This window comes from Oryzias melastigma, linkage group LG18, assembly GCF_002922805.2.
Source record: "Oryzias melastigma strain HK-1 linkage group LG18, ASM292280v2, whole genome shotgun sequence".
Classification (NCBI taxonomy): Eukaryota; Metazoa; Chordata; class Actinopteri; order Beloniformes; family Adrianichthyidae; genus Oryzias; species Oryzias melastigma.
Window position 1 is genome coordinate 16946575 of NC_050529.1, and position 23080 is coordinate 16969654.

At 40.5% G+C, this 23080-nt stretch overlaps 2 protein-coding genes across 2 annotated transcripts in view; one reads left to right on the forward strand and one right to left on the reverse strand.

Annotated features, from left to right (window-relative positions):
- ajuba (ajuba LIM protein) overlaps nt 1-4266 on the forward strand; it is an 8441-nt gene extending 4175 nt beyond the window's left edge. The window contains exons 2-8 of the mRNA XM_024287958.2: nt 614-715; nt 836-903; nt 976-1038; nt 3087-3217; nt 3312-3363; nt 3625-3693; nt 3821-4266. Coding sequence (XP_024143726.1) covers nt 614-715; nt 836-903; nt 976-1038; nt 3087-3217; nt 3312-3363; nt 3625-3693; nt 3821-3943 — 608 coding nt within the window. The 3' untranslated portion in view covers nt 3944-4266. The remainder of the gene's footprint in view (nt 1-613; nt 716-835; nt 904-975; nt 1039-3086; nt 3218-3311; nt 3364-3624; nt 3694-3820) is intronic.
- Nucleotides 4267-4301: 35 nt separating this feature from the next.
- Nucleotides 4302-22824, reverse strand: acin1b (apoptotic chromatin condensation inducer 1b). Its single transcript, XM_024287954.2, has 17 exons — nt 22656-22824; nt 20469-20534; nt 20252-20363; nt 20095-20168; nt 18653-19891; nt 18434-18510; nt 14008-14128; nt 10570-10615; nt 9689-9834; nt 9097-9243; nt 8824-9001; nt 8595-8740; nt 7191-7298; nt 6819-6926; nt 6206-6548; nt 5548-5645; nt 4302-5476 (listed from the first exon to the last, which is right to left on the reverse strand). Exons 1-17 carry the CDS (start codon nt 22788-22790, stop codon nt 5168-5170), a joined length of 3453 nt encoding a protein of 1150 aa, XP_024143722.1. The 5' UTR covers nt 22791-22824; the 3' UTR covers nt 4302-5167.
- Nucleotides 22825-23080: the final 256 nt, after the last annotated feature.

Consider the following 23080-nt stretch of genomic DNA (forward strand, 5'->3'; position numbering starts at 1 on the left):
TAGATCACAGACAGAGTGACGTTCTGCATTTCCTACTTTACATTCAGCATGCCGCCTGTGGAACTTAGCAGGAGGGGAGGAAACCGTCCCTTTCCAAGAAAAAAAACCAACAAGAATTCTTCCGATAGCAGCACTCTTTGATCCGTTTTGACCTGGATAGTGTTTTCCACTCAGATTGCCTAAAAATCAGTTTGACCTGTTTGGCTTTGCTGACTGGGAGAAAAAGCAAACATCGAAAGGCAGCGGAAAAAAAGGGCGGCTGATGTGAGGAAACGCTGCTATCACTCCAAATCTCCTCATTGCTGTAAATATGGCTTTGAGCGACATTTAAACGGCATGCCTAAGCTCCGAGCGGCTGCCAACAGTCGGATCCGCTGGAGTTCCCCTTTAATAACCGCAGACACCTGAGTTGGGGAGCGAGCAGACGGGCACGGGGAGCAGGCTTTCTCAACTGTGTGAAAATCCCCTAGGTGGTGCGAACGAGAGGATTTACAAGTGTTGACACTTTGCGTGGAGTTGGATTTCAGACACATCCTTAAGGAATGTGTCGTAAACAAAGCGCAGGACGAGACGCCGAGCGACGGCTCCGCTAAATGCACGTTTGTTTCCACAGGAACCTGCGTTAAATGTGGGAAAGGCGTGTACGGGGCGGATAACGCCTGCCAGGCTCTGGAGAACCTCTATCACACCCGCTGCTTCACCTGCGTGTCCTGTGGTCAGTACTCCCACCCTCCAAACACAATGATGATGCTCCAAAGTATTTGCCCAATGCTGCCCCGCCTTTCCCAAATACCTTTTGTAACCATCAAAAACGTCCTCTCCTGGCCTCCCGCAGGACGCACCCTGAGAAACAAGGACTTCTACAACGTCAACGGCTCTGTGTACTGTAAAGAGGATTACATGGTAAGAGCCCAGGTCAAGGCGCGTTTGGGCACAGGCGTGTGTACGTTTGTAATTCTCTCTGCTTAATTACAGTTTTCAGGGTTCCAGGCAGCTGCGGAGAAGTGTACTGTGTGTGGCCACCTCATTCTGGAGCAGGTGAGGTCTGCGTCGGGTTGCAGTGCAAACACTTTGCAACACACACATGCCAGCGCACAACATTCCTGCCCTAATCCCCCGCTCTTTGGTCATTCTCAGTCACCACCTTAACTGCTTCCCACGTTCTCTTAAACATGGAGGAATTCTTTCTTTGTCGGTTTCCCATGGCGGAGTTTTCCCCGGAGTGTTTGTTTTAGTTTTTTTGATAAATAAAGAAGTCATTTTTACCATATATGAACCACATCAGTCTCGGGGTATAAATAGAAGTCTGTTTATCTTCAATCCACAGGATTTAGGACTAAAAACACTGAAGCTACAGATGTTTATCGCTCCACAGTTTGCTGTTGAACCCTGTAGATTTATTTAATCTAGCAGCTGGTTGATTACTTTATTTATTTTTTGTTTTATGAGTCCCAGAGAATGTGACACTTCCCCTCAGCTCATTCGCTCTCACCTTTATGGTTCTCACATTGTTACCGGTCATGACAGGGAGCTGTGAGCTGGGGGGGTCGATTCAGTGATATATCACGATATTTCATTTGGCGATACTTGTATCGATTTAAAGTGCGGACTAGATGATATTTAATTTATTATTTATGAGCGTGCGTCTCTTAGTTTTGTTTTCCACCTAAATCAGCACATTGAGCCTCTAAGACAACAAGAGTTTGGGATAATTAGCTTGTGTTAAATATTTAGTCTGTTTCAGTCATACTTTATAGAACTTTATTGTGTAAATGCTTCAAAGAAAAAATTAGACATTTTCCATTTTTTTTAGGATAACTTGGAGTTTAGCTAACATTTTAGCATTATGCTAGCTGTTTTGGTTAATTTAGACATTTTTTTTCAGTTTTTTAGGCTAATTTGGAGGTTAGCTAATATTTTAGCAATATGCTAAAAATTGTAAAAAATGTCTAATTTTGCCAATATTTGATATTGGCGGTATTTTATAAAATATTGTCAAAATTAGATGTTTTTACAGTTTTTAGGCTAATTTGAAGATTAGCTTATATTTTAGCATCATGCTAGCTGTTGGCAAGATTAGACATTTTAAAAGAAAAGTTAGGATAATTTTAGTTTAGCTAATATTTTAGCATTATATCCGCTGTTTCGGCTAATTTAGAGATTTTTTAAAGTTTCTTTAAGTTCATTTGGAGTTAAGCTAATATTTTAACATTATGCTAGCTGTTTGAGGAAAATTAGACATTTTTCCAGGCTAATTTGGCATTTATCTAATATAATTTAATATTGTGTTATATTTTCAGCTATCGACTTCAGCACTTTGAGCAATCGCACTAGCATTATCGCATGTAATGCTATATATCTAGTTAATTCTGTTTTTTTTTTTTTCTATCCTGAAAAATATTTTGTTGTGGAAATCAGTCAATGTTGACTTTCCTTCAAAACTAATATTTCTTAATTTTCTTAAAGGAAAAGCACCTTAAATATGTGGGTAAAAGCAACTTGTATAAGAGATACAGTTGCAGTGCTTAATGTTTTGATCATTAAATTAAAGTCAATTTTACCATTTTATTACAACAAAAGACCCATTAATAATGAGTTTTTTTTCTTAGTATTACTCTTAAGAAAAAAGTGAAAAATTTTTAATTGTACAATTTTGGGACATATTGATACACGTATCACGATACATATCGCCAGACTCTCGCCGACACACCCCTACTGTGAGCAGTACAGCTTTCAGAAGCAGTGAATCCAGAAAACAAAGAACAATTTTGATGATCACCTTGATTAAAAAAAAAAGTAGACATGGCAGCTTAAAGACCCACTATGATCACTCCCAGTAGTTTTTTTACTTATGATTATGCCGTTTTTAGCCGAAATCCAAAAACATCTCGTTTTCTAGGACAAATTTTCAACAGTAGTTAATTGCTAATTCCTGTTGGCACAGAGCAAGTAGGCTTCTAAAAGTCTGAAAAAGTAAGCTGCAGACGTTGGTCGACGTGTGCATCCTTCATGCACATTCATCATTTTAGCTCTTAAAGCTCGCGGTTTAGCAGGAGAAACGTGTAATTACTGGCATTTCTCCTCAGATCCTGCAGGCTCTGGGGAACTCGTACCATCCCGGCTGCTTCCGCTGTGTGGTGTGCTCCAAGGCTCTGGACGGGGTGCCTTTCACGGTGGACCAGCACAGCAACATATATTGTGTTGCGGACTACAACAAGTGAGATTTACTGTGTGGTTTCGAGATAACGCGCTACTTCTATTTTGAAATAGATGGTTTCCACAACAAACAAGTGTCCCCTGTTTCCATGTAGGACTTTTGCTCCGAAGTGTGCTGCTTGTTTACAACCCATCCTACCTACTGAGGTGAGAAGGATTTCAGTACAAATGTGGGCTAAATTGTTGCTATTTTTCTTTTTTTATGAAGTTATCTCCATTTTATTGTTGTAAAATAACTCTTTTTTTTAAAGTAAATTTTGATATTTGCTGATTCTTTGCACACACACACACACACAAAAGTTGCGATTCTCCAAACTTCTGTCAACAAGTCGCTTCATGGATTTAAAGGGGGTTATTGTCAAATAGTGCTGAGTCAGATGGCTGACCTCTGGCTGTTTTGTGTCTCAGGGCAGTGAGGAGATCCTCAGGGTCGTCTCCATGAACAAGGACTACCACTTTGAGTGCTACCACTGCGAGGTGAGTCCACAAACGCTGCCCGTTTTACCGCGACTCAAACTTGCAGATTGCGACTTCAGTTGGACCTCACTTCCTCCGCTTGCATTCCTTTTGCTTATCAGTTTTTTTTCTTCCCTTCTTTCCTCAGGAGTGTGGTAAGCAGCTCTCCGATAAGCCCGGAGCGCAGTGCTTCCCTCTGGACTCTCATCTCCTCTGCCACTCCTGTCACATGAGCAGAGTGTGCGCCACGCAGAACATTCCCCCACACTGATCAAACTGGTCCGCTTTCCAAGAAGCTGCTCCTAATATATTATTTTTTATTAATTTTCAAAATCAAACTGCTGTCGTTTTTGGATCAGTCAGTAATGCTGCCTGCTGTACTATAATTTAAAAAAGGGAAAACTACTGCTTCTTTTTTAACCCCAATAAGGCTACTGCTTGCTGTAAAAGAAAAATACGTTTTGTGTAAATATTAATATTTTTAGCAAACATTTTGCACTTAAATTGGACTTTACTGTAAGATTTCTTAACAGTTGACAATATGGGGTAAACATTGCTGTAATTTCAATGTCTTAATAAATATTTGTGCTCAAACTTTTTTTTTTTCTTAAAGAAATGAAGTCAAGCAATGTGATAAACCAATTTATTAATTTCTTATATTCTTGGTACATTCAGCACTTCTTGGAGGGAAGAAAAACATCAAACTTATCAACTAAAAAAAAAAAATTAAAAATAGTAAAATCACAACCGTTACTCTATTAGATCCATTTCCTACTCTATTTTTTAGTTTCTGGCGTTTCCAAAAGGAAACCTCAGTGCAGAGGAGAATTTCCCGTCCTGATCGAGAAAAGCGGTGACACAGACTTTTTTTCTTGTGTTGGGATTAAGATGAGGCTTCACTCACCTCCTGCAATAAAGGGATCTTACCCCTTAAAAAAAAAAAAAAAAACTCATGAAAATATCAAATAACGACCGACTTTGACAGAGGATTTCAGTTAAATTTGGATGTTGGTATAAAAGTCCTGTTGCTGGAAATGGCGCCGCTGAAACGGACCCTTGAAAATATGTGAGGTCATATTCGGGGATCTATTTTGGACTGCTTTTATTACAGGGCAGGAGAGGAGGAAGGAACTGCGGAGCCACAGAACTAAAATTAAGCGTCCTCAAAACCTCGGTGGAACAAAACGGGAAAAAAACCGAAGGCAGAAAACTACTACCCTTAGCTACTTCAATGAAGGACAATTACCAGCATTACAGACGGAGGAAAACGGGTCCACAGAGGAAAGGATTTCACTTGGAGGATCCGACATTTCCCGAGCGGTTTTGTGGACGTGAAAAAGAGGCGGGAAATGACAGAAGTGTGTGGAAGACGATGCGGACAGATGAAAGCAGGGCGTGTTTGGAGGCGCCGGATGAATAGGAACGCCTCCCTTTGGAGACTCCCCAGTTTTGCCTCCTGTTTTTCTGCGGCGTTTCCTGCAGGTCCCGCCCCCCCTCAGCGGCGTCTGTCTCTGGGGTTGCTACGACTACGTGACCGGCGCCCGCTGCCAGCGCCCGGGGAAGGCCGTCGGGACCGGTGGCTGCTGTCCCGGCGCTTTTCTCCCTCTTTGTCTCGGACGCGCTCGCCTTCGACCGCTCGCTTGGCTGTCCCGGCGCCCGCGGCGGTGCCGCCGTCCTTCTCCCGGCTTTTCAGCCTCTCCTTTTTCTCCTCCTCGCGCTTCTTGTCCTCCGCCTCCTCCAGCTCCTTGCGCTTTCGCTCGCGCTCCTTCTGCCGCTCGGAGCGATCTAAAAGGCGCTGCGCTACCTAGTGAGACAAACATGGGTAAGCTTCCACAGATCAGTCCGTACAAATCAAACGGTGGATGTGTGACTGACCTGCTCCTCGGTGAGGGGGAGCCAGTATATACATGGAGCTGCTTTGGTCTTGAGGAACAAGTCATCAAGCATTTTAGCTGGAGGTTCATCTGCTTTATCTGCCAGGACAGAGACAGGAGTCAAACACAGCAACATTATGCACCACTATTCATTGGTTTTCACTATTCATGGATTTTAAAGGCAATTCAGACACGATGCTCACTACTTTTCTTTCGTTTTTCCAAAAGCTGGATATGACGTCACTGATTTCACAAAATCCAATCAATACAAACTAATGGTTAAAGGCATTTTAGGGTAATGGAGAGGTCCAGACAGTCTCTGGACCCTCAATCATATAGAAAAACCTATGGAGAGTTGCTAAGCAACGGCTACAAAATCTTAATGATTTAGAAGTCATTTCCAAAGAAGAGTGGAGCAAAATTCCTCCTAATAGGAGCAGAAACTTGATCAAGAAACCTCTGACCTTCTGCTTTTTGCCACTAAGTACACGTGTTTTCAACTAAGAGGGCTCAAAAACATATTTCCTCCCCTGTAAATGTATGAAATAGCAAAGAAAAAGCTAGAAAAGTCATAATTCTTAAGTTCTCTATCAGGAGAATAAAACCATTAGGCGGTAGAGGATGTCCTCGGCTGTTTTTTTTACTTTGTAACCACATACCCTTCTTCTCAGACTTCCTCTCTTTGCTCTTGGCTCTCTCCCTCCTCCTCCTCTCTCTATCTCGGGATCTCGATCGCCTCCCCTCCTCGCCCGGTCTCGCGAATTCCCGGATTTTGTCGCGGTCCCACTCCCGCTCGCCCCGTGCCCGTTCCCGGCGCTCCATCTCCCTCTGCCGCTCCGCCCAGAGATCCCGAACTCCTCGGTCGCGCTCCCGCTCTTTGTCCCGGTCGCGCTCCCTGGCGTGCTCGGGCATCAGGGGGGGCGGCTTGATCGGAGGTGCGACCGGCTGGATGACGGGCTCCTCTACTTTTTCTGGTTTCACGACACCTTTGTGAAAGTCCAACTGTAGGAAAAAAAGTTTGATTCATCAAACACAAGAACCAGCTCCAACATAAAACACAATTAGTTGCAATTGATTTAATTACAGTTTAAATGTCTATAATTTTATTTATTTTATTCTTGGATGCAAAGAATCAAGATTTGATCATTTCAATATATATACTTCAAGAAAATAGATCATCTTCACTAAAAAAAAGGTTGAAATAGATCAGTATTTTATATAAAAAATGTATTATTTAAAAAATATGAATTTGTTGGTATTTTTGTTTGTTACCTCGTCCTGCTCACAGAAGTCCACCCGAAGGACCTTGGGGTTACTCTGAGGCCACTTGACCCCATGAAGAGCCTCTCTGGTGGCGACTGCCTCCTCGGTTGCAGAGTACTGCGAGAACGAGATCAAAGTTAGAAATCCACAAAAAAACAAAAGAAAACTTCAGAAGAGATGAAAATTTTAGCCAAATTAACAAATCATTTTCTGCACATTCATCATTGGAGAAATAAAGTCTGCGCAAAAGAAAACAACTCTTATCAATTTATTAATAAATGTTTGGTAAATAAATCTATATATTATTGACAGACGCTACACGCTCCTCGTTTGCATTCCTCTGCTTCTATATAAACGTAAAAAGTTGAAGAGGTTATTTACTGTGACATAGCAGTGAGACTTTATTTTGTCAATCCAAAAGCCCTCTTCCACGATGGTGCCTGTCCGGTTCAGCAGCTCTTTCAGCTGGAGCAGGGTGAAGGGTCGAACCTCAAAGATAAGAAAAGACAACCATAAACGAAACGCAGTAGAATGTAGGACTAAGCAGAAAAAAAACACACTGGGAGGCAAAGAAAAACAAGTGAATAGTTAAAATGTTATACCGGTTAGACGATGAGCTGAGAAGAATAAAATCATTTAACTCATTATACTCCGTCAGATGGATATTTTAACCTTTAAAGGATGTAAATCCAGAACGTTTAAAATTTTTAAAATGATTTTAGAGACATTACAGAACCCAAAACTTAAATTCTGTAAAGTTTATTAGTGAAAAATAATGAAAATCTATCCTCTAGTGCCCCCTACAGGATAAAAGTTGAAGTTTCCCCTTTATGGCTGATAGGAGCATTTAGTTATTAGTAAGTCTGCTTTATTTGGCTCTGATCAATTTGATTTATTTTAAGCATCTGTAGATAGAGTGTGGATCTGATGCTTTTATAAAAAAAGTTAACAAATGTTAAAAACAAATCCAGGTTTACCTTCTTCTATAATTGAATATTTAAACAGAGCATTTCTGTGAAATAGTTTAAACAATCAATCGAAAATCAACTAGAATAAAATACTAGTAAAAATAGGTGATAATTAGTCATGTGAGAAAGTTTGGTAACTGTAGTTTTAGTATTCCCAGAACTATTTAACGTTCTTATCATTTGTGATTCATATCACCGCTTTTCTTTTTTTTTTTTTTTTTTAAACAGTACTGACTTTTAAAATAGTTGCTGTAGCATGAATATGATGAATATTCATCTAGGTCAGATTACTGCAACCATTTATTAGTGTTGGTTGTTCCTAAAGGATTATTGAGGTTTTTTTGGATCACTTTTTCCTGGTTAACGTGCACTTTGTAGAAGGTGTCTTGGCAGCAATCTCTCTGTTGGTTTTCATTAAAAATAAACTAAATTCTGAACTTTTTTCTGTTGAAACAACTTTGCAAGTCATTGTTTGAGTTAAAAAAAACCAATGCTATCACTTTCAAATGTTTATTATAAGAATTATTGAGCTTGGAAGTCTAAATCTGTAAAAATCTTGCTACGTTTACCGAATTGTTTTTGAGTGCTTCCTGCTCAAACTAGTACAGTATTCTGCTGCACTTTATAGCAAGTGGAGCATTTATCTGTAATATTAAACTTCAATCATATATAGTGTTGATCATAATATTAAACAAAAAAAATCCAATCCCTAATTGGGATGCAACACCCAATTCCGATCGAGTCAGAAACTTGCGATTGCATCAGAACATATCAGGTCATTTCACCTTTATCTTCCCAAAAATGATCCTTAACTTACTAAGTTTGTGACGTGGATGATGTTAGACACTTTTCCTCGAGGAGGCGAGGGCTGCCTCGCTGTGCGAACGGGGTCGTCGATTGTCACCGAGACGCCAGACTTCTGCTGACTTATGGAGCGGCGCACCAGATTATCGCTAGGAGTAACTGGAAGGAGAGAGGAAGTCAGCAAGATGGAATGAAGATGAAGACAAACCTGCAGAGTTTCTAATCATGGCCTTCCAGCCGACCTTTTTTTGTTTCTTCCTCGAGCTTCACAGATATCCGAGTTTCCACCACTTCCTCAGAATGACTGTTTTCTCTCGTCTCTCTGGAGGGTCTGCGTTGGATTTCCCTCTCCTTTTTCTCCACCTCTTCCTCCTCCTCCTCATTCGTCTGTCCGTTCTCCTGACGGTCATTTGGTATAACCTTGAAGGGGAAATAGAATACTTCAGTCAGACTAAAACATTAAGAAAAGCTTGTATTTTGTATTACACCTGCAGCACCGACGCGTTTTCACTCACCTGTGTGACGGTGCGGCGGATCTTAAGGCCGTTGTCTGGGTCACTGCGGTTGGCGTCCATGTTTTCTTCATCCCCGGATAACTGCAGCTCATCTGGGTGAAGGTCTACAACTGCATCCTGATTCACTTTAATGTCTGGAATCAAAGACTAAAAGAGACAAAAAAGAAGAACGACAACAATTATTGTTTTGTAAGGATAAGCAACAATTTTATCGATTAAAAGTGTTACTTTTTTTAAATCATTGTTTTAATTGAAGCATATAGTTGTTAAACAGAAGTGTGTTACAACCAAGGGTGAATATCATCAGGATTTTTTTAATAAAACTTAAGCCCTCATCCATCTATTTTCTGAACCCTCCTAATCCCTTTTGGGGTCACAGGGTTGCTGGAGCCTATCCCAGCCAATGCCAGGCGGGGTACATCCTGGACGGTTTGCTAGTCCATCACAGGGCAACACAGAGACACACAACCACACACATTTAAATTCAAACCGAGGGATACCATAAAACTTCAAAACCTTCCAGTTTGAAACACAGCAGTGTGTGAGCACATCATGAAACACAAATCCATCTTCCCTGTGTTGGTGTCAGTACCTTCAGAGAGTCGGTGGTTATGCTGATCGATGGTTTCTTCGCCGTGACGGCCGTGCTGGAGCCCCATCGCCTCTTCCTCCCCGCTGCACCCCCTGTGTCGGAATCTCCTGCGCCTCCTTCTGTGTTTGCTGGGGATGACTTGGTGCCTGCAGGAGCAGAAAAAGAAAGTTTATCCTCTGAAAATTTGATCTTGCTCACTGTAGTGAAGAGGAATTATTTAACTATCATCTCTTAGCATAAGTTTAAAAAAATATGACATATAATTATTGAGAAAGGAGGATTCTGAGCAGTACAATAAAAAATATTGAAGCTCAAAAAATATACATGCAACTTAAGATTTTTTATTTATTTTGAACTCAATTTAGTTTTTAGGGTGAATCCTTGTTCCTGGGCGCTTTTGTTTTATATTTGTTAACATGCAGGTGCATCCACCCAAGTGATACAAGGCCTTTAATCTGCTATAATCTAAATCCAGAATGAGCATGCAAACTCAGTAGCACATGCAGCTCCAGCAGAGGAACTCATGCTTCATCACCTTTAATAGACATTTTTTGATCAAACTCTGACTCTGTTAGCTTACAAACACACAGAAGCAATAGTTCTAGAGAACTGTGTGTTGATTGATAGAAGTGGGATAAGTTCAGAAGCTGAAAGATTTCAAAAATAACTGCAGATGTTCAGAGGAAATCTACTCCAACATCAGAGCAGAAAAGATCCAGGAGTTCCTGAAGGCATCACTTAGCATGCTAAGCTAAATGTCCAACAAAAAGTACAAAAGTTCAAAAGGTACATCTTCAATTTGGTGATTTTCAAACACATTTTTTATTTTATATACAACTCAAAAGCATTTCAAGTGTGTTCTTTGTTCCGGTGTCACTTACTGGACAGGGAAATCTTGCGGGCAGCGAAAGCCTTCGGAGTGTTGCCCTGAAAATAGAGGAGACAGAAAGAACATACAAAAACCCCAGGGGTGTGGGGACAAGATGAGAACCAAAAGACCGGATCCAAACAGGCAACAACAGACAGGACGCGAAACTGGAACAGCTGAGGGGGACATGGGGATGAGGGGGGAGCTGGAGCAACTAAAGTCTGGAGACTCCAACAGGTTTATTCGGACTAAAAACAGAGTTTTAGTCCTCCACCTCTACACCAATTTGGGGATTTTCTCTGACTGTAAAGGCTAATACACTTCTAGATTCTAACACAGAATTAGAGAACGCTTTAGGTAACTCAAAGAGTGCATCGATATATTTAGATTGTATGTAACTCTAAAGTAATTTGACATTGATGCAGTCCTAATGTTGGTAAATAAAAAGACAGGAATTGACTTCATAAAGTCCTAAAATAAAACCATTTAATGGTAGTTAAAGTGGAGGTGGAGAAGGTAATGCTAAAGCTGTAAATTCTCTGTAAAAAAAAACGTTTTAAGGTTTAAAATCCCCCAAAATATCCACAGTATATTTTTAAATGTATGCTAAACACTTTAAGGTTCAGTTTTATAAAGTAGTAAGCTGAAATTTTAAAAATGGCAGCTCAAAATTCTCACTAAATTGCAAAAAAAATAATACTATAAAAAATGTTGGTTTCTTTTAAAAAATATTAAGCATTTTTAAATAGAGAAACAATGACAAGTAATTTCCTGGTACCATTGAACACCTGATTCCTTACTGGTTTGACTATGGCCCAGCCGCACGACAGTGTGTACTGTATCTAGGCAACAAGGATCCAATCAGAGGAGGCAGAGGTGTGAGGGCGGGGCTGGATTTGAATGTGCAGATAAACCACCAGGCAGGAACTTATCAGCAGATGGGAGTTTTTTTCTTGGTCAGGGCAGGAAGGACTTTTCTTGGCGTAATGCTGACAACAGAACCACATTGCAGTCTCTAGTTGTTGGATTCTGAAGTGGGCGGGGAAATGGCGTTTACGTTGTTAGAGTCCATGATATGTGATGTATCCTTTCGTGGGTTAAAGGGAAGGGGGGGTGGTATGAAGCTTGATGCAACAATTGTCCATATTCCTGAATTTATTTAGAGTCCTTCAAGTCTTTGAGATACTTCCAAAAGTCTGAAGTGCCAAGATGAAAAGTGTCCAATGGGTTGTACAGTTCATGATCCAAGGGGTGAAATGTATGGCCTTTAAAACCAAAAGACGTTTTTTCTGTAACAACAATTTAAAAGGTGGCAAAAAGATGAAAGCTTTAGTCATTGCTGACTATTGCACCTCTTTGGTTAAATCTTGCAGGATGTTGAGGTTGTGGGTGCACAAAAAAAAACACCCCAAAAATCTGAAAACAACTGAAGTAGATCCAGATTAACAGAAAAATCCTAAATCAAAACAAGGGAGCAGCGTTATTCATGGCTGTATTGCAGCATCTTTTGCAAAATGTCCTTTTGAAGTCTGTCCACATCACAGCCATAGTCCATCATCTTTGAATTGCATCCGACTGGTTTGTCAATGCAGAGCACGACTGTGTCTTATAATTTAAATAATCCAATCGGTCCACGTTGACAGTAAAGTCCCACATCAGTCTTGCGCAGCTCTCCAAGAAAACAGTCCAATCCTGATCAGCTGCTGCTCTGCACTGTGCTTCTAGATCAGAAGTTTGTGTACATCCAGTAGTTGTGACTTCTCTGTAAGGTAGAGCAGCAGTCCTCCGGCCAAAGTCTTTCCTCCACTGCACAGGCAGAGGGCAGCAGGGAGCTACGGAAACAACTGGAGCTGAAGTTGTGTGAATCTGATCCTTTGAGTGTGGATGAGAGGCAGAAACCCCTTTGCTCATCGCCACACAGCGCAGGTGAGTCCAGCCCGGTTTAGAGCAGACGACAGGCTTCAGATTCCTGCAGCTAGGTCACCATGACAACTGTGAACGGCTGTAGTTGCCATGGTTTCCTCAGCTGCTAGTGGCCATGTGTTGGCAGCTCCAGTTCTTTGCTACCTCAACATTTGTCATGGGAGGATAAAACAGGAGCCATGGCAGCGCAGGCTCGTCCAGAGGGAGTGGTTCCAGACTCTGGACTTAAATCAGGTACCAGCGATACTGGGACAGGACTCGTAGGAGGAGTAGGAGGAGTGGAAGAGGTGTTGGTGGTGTTGTTGGTGGTAGTAGTAGTACGCAGCAGATACCAATAGGGGCAATGGAAGAGGCATGGGCACCTTCATAACAAAGCAATCAATGGGGTTTTAAACAGCAATCACACCAAATATATATATAGTGACAGAGAAGCGTTCATCATGGGTATTCAAAAAGACGGAAAGTAAGGGGGACCAGGGGTAAAGACACAGCAAGGCAGAAAAGTAAGTCAGAGAAGAGGAGTGAAAGATAAAGGAAACAAAAATCAAAGATAAAAGGAAACAGCAGAAACAAGCCCTGATGAGTCTCTACATACAGTCAGCGTCCATTACGTATATAGCAAACAAACTCAAAGGAAAAATGTGGCTTTCCTAAATAAGACAAATGTTTACTGTAACTGTTAAGTTTGGCTACATTTGAATGATAATGTCAAACAGTAGATACGATATTTTAGGGACTACTTCTAGCGTAATTTGGTTTTCTATGTATAAAACCATTGTTTGCATATGAGAACTGGACCAAGTGAGTGTGGCAACACCCAGTAAAAACACAACTTCCAGGTCAAATGAAATGAAGTCAACTCAGTCGCCATTTTTTTGTGATATGGATGTCGCCATATTGGAACATCAGGAAGCAGTGATTGATCAGAATTGGTCTGAGTCGTCGTTCAAACCACTTTGCTCAGAAGAATCTGTCAAACGTTCATTGTGAGACCACATACGTGTATTGAGACATCTGATTGGTCAGTTTATGTTTTGAATAACTTACACACAAAAAGGAAAAATTAAAATAAAAGGAATCAGGGCAAATATGACTCGGTAATTGCTGTTTATTTCTCAATAGAAGTCTATGGGAATTTTGGCTTCTTGGAGCAAGCGGGTACTTCCTGTTTGGAACACGAAGGGGGAGGAGTCAGTTTGTCCAATTCTCATATGCAGTCAATGATAATGTACAAATATGGTCAGTAGCTGACAATGCAGTGACTACGACAATGATGTATGAGGAGTCTTCTGATATGAAATCTAAACCCCTAAACCAGCAGGACTCTGCAAAACGTGACCATGTGTGAGAGATCATCTGAACTTCTATTTACCCAACTCAGCCCCTTACTTCACCAACAAATGATTAATATAGATTCTAATCTACAACAATCAGAACCTGGACTGCTGATTTTCACATGCGCAGATGCAGGTTAGAGAGCGACAGAACCAAAGCACACAAACACACACACACCCTTCAGTGACCTTACCTCCTCCAGGCGGCTCTCATTACTCTCAGGTTCAGCCCCAGAGGCTGGCTGCTGGGCTGTGGAGCTCTCCGAATCTGGTTCCACCTCTGTGATGGCAGCTGTGCTGGGCTCGGATACCTCTCTGAGAGAAGAGGGCAATCTGTTACTGCATGCACCTAACTGTGTGATTACTGCATCTCTATGAAAACATAGAAAGCAGCAAACCGGAGGATGCACGATAATGGGAACAATATCAATTTAAAATCTGTATTGCTGTAGGGCCATTTGAAGTCATTATAAGCATAATTCCAGGGTATTTTGCCATAATTTTCATTAATTACGCAGTGCATAAATCCATTTGTTTATATTAAATACTAGTGAAAAGTGATTTTGAATATTGAAGCTTCCTAAAAAGCCCTTTCATGCAGTGGTTTCTTGCCGTCTCGCTACGCTTCATGAAACCACCCGTTCCACAACGGTCTGATCATTTGTTCCGTCTCCAGAGGAAGTCGATGCAGAAGCACTGCTAGAAAGTCTTAGAACAGTGTAACGTCTGAAGGACACTGCGCTAAAAGACAATCCTGTGAAGATGTTCTATTCTAAAATGCAATGTCTTTTAATGATATCAACAAATATTAATTTCATTTCCTGAATAATCTTTTTTCATTGTGTATAGAAGCAAAGAACAGTTCTTTAGTATTTAGATTGTTCTTAAAATTAACACAGAATCTTCATTATTTTTGATACTACAATATGTCTGCATGCTTGTGATCAAAGACAAAGAAACCAACACACATATTAATGTCCCGCTCCGATCATTTTTTGGTCTGTTGTAAAAGCGTTCCCAGTGATTTTTAAATTATGTCGTTTTAGCCAAAATCAAAAAACCTGTGCCGTTTTCTAGGACATAGTTTCTGCAAAGCGGTAGGGGTTCATTAAAAATTTGCCTCTAAATTGTGAGCGTGACTGTTGGCACAGAGCGACTTTCTCTGCTCCCCCTCTTCCTGTCACCCATACCTGAGAGATCCCTGTTTACAGCCCCTTACACCTCCAGCCTAACATTAGCTGTGCCACAAAAATGCAAATATTGGAGCCTTCCAGCCATACAGTTTTGAACCAGATTCCAGCTCAGACGAGGAAAACACAGACGTACATGGATCTATTTGTCTATAAGTGGAAGCATCAGATTAGAGCGATACAGGGAGCGTGTGAGTGACTCGCAATTTTAAGCTGAATTTTCTTCACATATATCCTCCACCTTCAGAAAATCTCCAAAAGATTAATTTAAAAACACAAATTTCATCGGAGTGGGTCTTTGAAGCTGACTTTCATGTCGTTCAGCTTTACTCATCTATAGCCTCAACACTGCCAACTCACCCTTATTCTCTCCTCTGCAGTCAACTTCTGCTCGCCGTTATTTTGAGTGTTCGAGCATCACTGAGCAAATGCCAAACAACAAGTTTTATTTACAGTATTAAGCAGACGTACCACGAACATGAACACACGCAAAGTCATTATATTACTGCGAGTGGAGCCATGTTTGTCTCTAACAACAGCTACTCCTCTTTTTTTGGTTCCACAGCGGATCATCGCTAAACTATCATACAGCATAAAGAATTATTTTGCACCTGGGAGACTAGCTCTGAATTTATATCATGCAGGCCTATGCTGCACCTTTAAAGTGCAAAGGCTGCAAGATAGAAGCCTCCTTTATGCTCTATTTGCTCAAATATAAAAATTCTAAACTAAACAGCAGCTTCTTTGCTAACCATGGCTAAAGATTGGCCATGTACCAAAAAAACAAGAAAAATGAAGCCAGACTCTGAAGGAATTAGACGGCAGACGGTGATCTCGAGTAGTTGTTATAAATAACTCACCAGCTAACTGACACCCCCGGTCACAAACACTCCTTAAACTAACTCATATGTCAAGATATGCACAGATAACTGTGACTGATGTGATTTCAAACTAATCCTTTCATTAAAGAAAGTAAGGTGTGCAACACTATGAGACTAGCGTACAGCCCTTCACACCCCCAGTGCTACAAAAATGTCAAGTAACATTCAGGCTATCCTGCTGTACAGTTTTGAGTCAACTCAGACGAGGAAAATAATCAATACGTGGATCTATTTGTTTACAAGCAGATGCATCAGACTCAAGACGAGCAGGGAGCTTGTGGCTTGCCATAGAAGCTTTTATGTCACACCTACAGGCTTTTTCCAACGGCGGAAATACTCAGAAATGCTTAATTTTCTTTATGTATGTCCTCTATCATTACAAGAAAAAAATCCCACAAGAACCAGTTAAAAACCACAATTTTAATCTACGAGAGCCAGCCTGTTCTGTACAGCCCTACAGACCTTTGCTCTAGTTATCAAACGCATTAAATTCATGTAACGCTGGAATGAGGAAGCACAGAGAAGTCAAACTGTAACCAGAAAAGCAAATCACCACAATGCTATAACCAGTTAAACATCTAAAGATCCCTATAGAAAACCATGACATTATGTAAGCATTTATGTTAGGGCTTAACTATCATGAACATAAGTGTTTAAATGGATCAAATTGGACTTTAAGATGAAGTGCTGGTGCCAGGACCAGAATTATGTCACACCATGCAGGTCCATTCACACTCACTGTACAGCTAACAGATGCCGGCTTTAATGATCTCCCTTGACAACAGAGAGATCATTACCAGTTACAGCCACACCGCCCCCCCATAGTATAAAATATGGCCTCCTGAGACGTAAAGGTCAAAACCTGCTGTCCATTAAAGCTATGAAATCTGTTGTAAAATGCATTTTTACTATTTAAAAAAAAGATAGGAGAAAACTAAATGTGAGCAATCACATCCCACGTGATTCTAATCACTTTATGAAAACTGATTCAATTATTTATTATTCATTTGTTTCTCCTGAATTAATAGCTATTTTAGGCGATGAGAGGGGAAGGAATCTGGGGACAAACCAGAGATCCCCTTCCCCCAACAGAACCTTCCTTGCTCCTTTACTCAACAAAAGGCTTTCACCGACGTCCCCACCCCCGGTCTTCCTCACATGGACGAACATGTAGCACGTCCATAATGAGGCCAATGTGAACTGATGACATGTTTCACCGTCAGGCACGAGCTGCTAGCAAACCAGCCGCGAACACCAGAACAAACCCTAAACGAGAACCCTCACTATATCCTTCGGATTGATCGATATTTCTTACGTAAAAGTGAAACTCGCAGCGTGAAACCTTGAAGTGCCTCCTGACTCAGTCTTACCCGTTTTTGTTGCCTTCGGATAGCATAATGATCGGCCTTGAAACGGAACCTCCGGGATCGCAGAAAATGACACACAGTTTCTAAAGAATATTTTGCTCGGGTGTTGATTGAAATCGGACGAGAAAGAAGTAAATCGGGCGCGGTAGCTTCAATTTCTAATTAGCGGTATACTGCGTCGGGATCAGGGATGCAATGCATGCATGGCGGCCATGTTGGCTAGCGCAGACAAGTCGACCAGAGTGTTGAACGAGCTTCCGGTCCAAGATTTCCACAGTAAAAGCTTGACAAAACTCACGTGGCGCATTCATAAATATGAATTATTAGCATGTTTCGACAGATAGCAATGGCATTTCTGCGACTCGGAAATTGAGAAATATTTCAGATTCGACCAGAAAAGGGGTCAAATTATTTAATTTTTCTCTATAGAAATAATTACAGAGTCAGGTTGTGTGATTAAAGCAAGGGCTGTGCCATGCAGGGCTAAGTACTATGATTAGATAACTGAAATTACACAACTTTTCACGGTGCTCAAATATGTAACTAAATAACCAAATAAGTTAGTAACATTAATTCCTATTACCAATCAGTGACCAGAAAATGCTAATTTGTGCACTGAACAGTACTTTTTGCCTACAAAATGCTCACCTGTATGCTCTACAAATGCCAATTTGTGCCAAAAAATGCTCATTTGTGTGTACTAAACACTAATTTGACCACCAAATAATTTTTTTGCCGACAAAATGCTAATTTGTGTACCTATAAAATGCAAATTCATGTCTTCAAAAATTAAACTGTGGCCACAAATTATTCATGTGAGGAAATAAAATGTCTAAATGTCATGTCCCCACTTTGAAATTCACAAAACCTCAAGTGAACTACTTGTCTTATAAAAACACTAACTACTGAGAAACACAGCTTTCAATCAAGCATTTCTGGCGGTTTTTAAATGAATTTTAATCTTAATTTTTTTATATATATCCTCCGTTATCAAAAATATGCCACAATACCATGTTAAAAACACCAAAAACACAACACATCAGAGTATCTTTAAGATGTTCTTTTGGACGTTGATTGCCTTACAACAATTTTATTTTGAAAAGAATTCAAAGTGTGCATTCAATTATGAGTTTAGAGATCAATAATATATAGATTTTCTGTGTATAGGAAAAAAATACTGACCTTTTAGGAGGGTAATGTTTCTCTTTATTTAAATAAGTCTTTTTCTCCTCGTCTCTTTCTTCTTGCTGGTCTTCCTTCTGCAAATAAATAACAAATGGCATAAAAAAAAACGTCAAATAAATAATTGATTTAGCTAGTGAGGGTTCAAAATTGTGTTTAAAATAAAATGTATGAGGCTCTATTAAAGATGAGAATGACTGATAAAACAGTTTAACTGACCTTAAACTGAGTGGAAAGTTTAGCTTTATCCCTGGAGGGAGAGGAGGATGATGATGAAGAGGAGCGTGAGGAGGAATCAGATTTGGAGTCAGACTCTGAGGAGGAACCGGAGTCTTGGGCTTCAATCACGACCATTTTTTCTTCTTTTTCCTGTTTCTTCTTCATTTGCTTATTTAGTTGTGCCTTTTCTCCCTTTTTCTCCTCCTCTGGCAGTTTTCTGTCACTTTCCTTCTCTTCATGAAATGCCTGTTCTTGTGTTTTCTTGCTTTTGCTGTCCTGTGGTCGTTTCTCCTCCTTTTCTTCATGTTGGTTCCTTTCTCCCTTCTGTTTGCTCCCTTGCTCCCCCTTTGTTGGCGCCTCCTTCCGTGGGGACTCCCCAGAGCAGTGAGCACCGGAGTGCGTGGCCTCCTCGGACATGGCAGTGGCCGAGCCGGCCTCCTCCGTCTCCATCTTCTGCACGAGCAGGGAGAGGGGCCCGGGTCTGCGCTTCGCCGTGGGTTCGGGGCTGCTCGAGCGAGAGCTGGAGTCAGAATCCTGCCTCTGCGTGGCGATATTTGGGAGAGACATGGCCCCCTTGCTCTGCGCGGGTCGAGAGTCCTCTCCCTCCTCGTGGTCTGTGTCTGGAGGGCTTTGTTTGGGAGTGTCAGGTAAGGGGAACAGATTGGGGGGCGGGGACGGGGGAGGAGTCGGGTGGCGCAGCTGCATAGGGCTGTGGTGCACCTGTGGAGGCGGGATGTGCTGTGGAGGTTGAAGCTTGCGTTTGGATCTCGCGGCCACTAATGGGACACTGGGGGCCACTGGAGGAGGCGCTCTCTTCCCCCTTTGCGCCCCACTCGGAGAAGGCCCCCAGTCGTCATCGTTATCACTGTCATCATCATCATCCTCCTCCTCCTCGTCATCGTAGATCCGGTTGCCTGTTGAACTCCTGGCAGGCCGACTGAGGTGGAGGTTTGGACGGGCAGATCCGGGCTCGGCTGGCGTGGCGTCCTCCTTCTCCTGGGGTCGGCCTACTCCCTGGCAGTCAGGCTGTCCCAGGACACGCACGGACAGCGAAGCCACAGCTCGGGAAGGAGAGGGGAGTTCCTTAGGGCCCTGCTGAAAGTTTGCCCGGTGCAGCCTGCCCCCTGGAGCCTCGTAGGCCCCCTGCTGATGCAAAGCATGACTAAAGCCATGACCTATTTTCAAAGCTTCTTCTTCAACAGCCTTGGCTGCTAACCGCTGGGACAATATGGATTGATGCTGGTGGAAACAGAGATTTATTAATTAATATTGTCCTTAAATTTACAGAACACTTTTTTTTTTATTAAAGTTCGATCACCTTTTAAGCTATTTATATATAAAAGAGTATATACTAAACTTAACAAAGTAAATAAAAGTTATTTAGCATCCCAGTTATTCCAATTTATGAATAATTCTGTATTTTTACAGAATTCAATTCTCACCTTCTCAGAGGCGCAGGTGGAACTGTCATTGTCTTCAGAGTGATCGTCATCCTCATCCGCTCCGCCTGGACTGTCTGAGGAATCATTTTTAGGTGTTTTAATTATTATTTTTCACTTTGCAATCCTATATATTTTATGTACTTTGCAAGAAATATACCATCAGCATCCATTTCCTGCTGAGCCTCTTTCTCCAGTCTTTGACGAAGGAGTTCCTGCTGCTTGGCCAGGTACTGCTTAATGAAGCTGTTCTGGCACATCTCCTCCCCTATCTACAAAACACAACCAACAAACACTTGAAAAATAGAAACAAATGACAAATGAATTGATCTACGAGAGAAAAAAATAAAAAACATTTAATAAATATGTTATTTTACCTGAGAGTTTGGTTGCAATCCACATGTGGAAGTGGAGGATTTCTGGAGATTCTCTAACATGAGAGCCTGCAGGGACCAGATGGAAACAATGATTTGAAGTGGCAGAAAAGAAATTAAGCAGTTATTACTATAAGATAAAAACAATATTTCATTGTTTTTTTTTTATTACGACTTAATAATGATCCAAATATGAATTCTGTTTTTTACAAAAGTAAAATGACAAAATACATGTTATTTAATGATAAGAACATGAAGCACTGCAGCTGTATTTCATGGTGCTTTTCTTTTGGTAATTTAAGAAATATTTAAGTGGGGGGAAAAGTTAGATTGAACTACATGTTTGCTTTTAAATAATAATTAAATATCACCTTGGCAGTATTTTCAACCAATACAAATTATCGCGATATTACACTGAAATTATGTTTTCTTACACCCCTACTATTTAGCATCTCCAAAGTTCAATTGGATGCCTCAAATTCCTAAATACATAAATAATTTAAATACATAAAAAATCTGAAAACAAGGTTTTAGATTTTTAAGATATTTCCCTGGTATTAATTTATTTGCTCTATACCTTTACAAGCTTTTATCAAAATCGTAAGAATTTTTCTGTCTCGTTAGGAACTAAATTCTGGAAGTCAAGACATTGATTTTGAAATGAGTCAATTATTTTGCTCCATATTCATATTAATAGAAAAACTTAAGACAAAAAAACTCAAATTGCTTGATTTAAATGTGTTCTTAAGATATATACTGTACATATGTTTTATTAAACAGAATTACTTCTCAATATAGAGAAGCCACATTAAATATTTGACAATTTAGCATTTTTAAATTTTAACAAATAAATTCACGTTGTAAAAATGAGCGCTTGCTTTAGATTTGATGAATATTTATTAAGAAGGGCCAGCTTGTATACGATTGTACTCTCAATTTATTCATATTGTATTCTAAAATGAATCGTTTTTACTTATTATGAAACTAGTTTTTGTCAATGTCACCAAAATAAACTACTATTAGATACATAGAACTACAAATATGCATACCATTTGCTTTAAACTAGCAAGAAAATATTCAGTTTTTGGCTGTATAACATTCAGTTTAAGTCTTGCAGTTAAGTTAATTATTTTAGCTTATATTTTAATTTTTTTAAATTCTATCTTCTAGATTTTCATATCTACAGATAATTTCACTACTTGGTAGTGATACTAGTGTTATTTTCCTAATTTAAAGTTTTTCAGCAGTGCACAAAAATCCCAGGTGGCACTGAAAGCACCGGAAATAAAGCTTATAAAATGATATAAATAGTTAAGATGTACAGATTAGAGAATATTCAATGGGGTTAAAATCAGATGAGAAATGTACATTAAATGTATTTAATAACCAAATAAAATTCATAATATTTTTTTTAAATAATAGATTTTATCGACTGACAAAAATTGAAGGCTGAATCACTTAAAAAAGTGGCCAAAACAAAATTGTAATTTAAAAAAAATAATAAAAATAAAGTTTGCAAAATTGTCAAGATTACTATCGAAATATATCTACAATGATAAACAAACACGAATTGATACAAACAAATCGTTAATATGTTTTATAATTTATTTTAAAACAAATTTTATCATTAAGCCCGGCAAATGTTTTGTTACATTTAATTGCACAAGGGGGCAGTCATAGCTGTTTTTTCATGCATAGGAACGACTGTTTATGTATCGAAGACAACATTTGTATTTGTGTGGGGAGAAATTAAATTTATGTCTATTTGTAGTTTTAGCGGCGCTCGTTAGCGCGTGTTTACATGGCAAAAGCGCGCCCCCGCCACACACAGCCGCCTCGCGCTCGCTGGAACTGTCCTGTACTGTACACCGTGTGCGGCTGGGGGCTTGCTTACTCTCAGTTTAGGCCTCGGCTTGACAGGTGCACAGTTCAACTGTGTGCAACACGGTGTCCAGCCCGGACCAGTCACTAATTCCACCCGAACTCGCCGTTAAGGAGGCTCCGAAGCATCGTCAATGACACTTAATCGTTGCTGACGTCAAATAGCGCGTGCATAGCAATTTCTGTATTCCCGCTTCGGAACACAAACACCGTTACGGCCTCTAACGTTTACCCCCCTCCCCGTCTCTCGCCTCTTTCTGAACTTAGACAGACTCGACACGGTCGTCCGGAAGCCGAGCAAAAACTTACCCCTTTGAGTCGCTTCAGTAGCGTGTTTTTCTGTCCGCTTTTCGGCAGGTTTCTCTGCTCCAAAGCGGCTTTTAAATCCGCAACTCGAAGCGAGTGTAGAGGCTTCCCATCAAGCGTAATATCCTCGTCCGCCATTTTACTCCCTCCGCTTGTATAAACTCCAACAAGCGTCGCTACGGCTGCCGCTCGGCGTCACAGCTCGGCATTTTCCGGAGACACTCGGGCAGGCGAAACCCGAATGGTCAAAAAATGGGGTTGTTCCAAACTCCAGACACATACAATACTTTTATTTCTTATCTTTACAGAAAACTGGTGTACAAAGACTTTAACACTGATGAAAGAAAAAAATGCACCAAGATAATTTTAAAACAAAAATATGAAAGTTTTGATGGTAGAATCTGAATACAAAATAAAAACCATGATAA

What these genes read in the sequence shown, in the direction of transcription:
- acin1b (XM_024287954.2), bottom strand. Translation starts at nt 22,790, where the DNA reads ATGGCGGACGAGGATATTACGCTTGATGGGAAGCCTCTACACTCGCTT. An exon ending in ATGAGAGCCGCCTGGAGGAG is followed by an intron (nt 10,616 to 14,007) that starts GTAAGGTCACTG and finishes CTCTATTTTCAG; the next exon opens with GGCAACACTCCGAAGGCTTT. An exon ending in TCCCCCTCACCGAGGAGCAG is followed by an intron (nt 5,477 to 5,547) that starts GTCAGTCACACA and finishes TTGTCTCACTAG; the next exon opens with GTAGCGCAGCGCCTTTTAGA.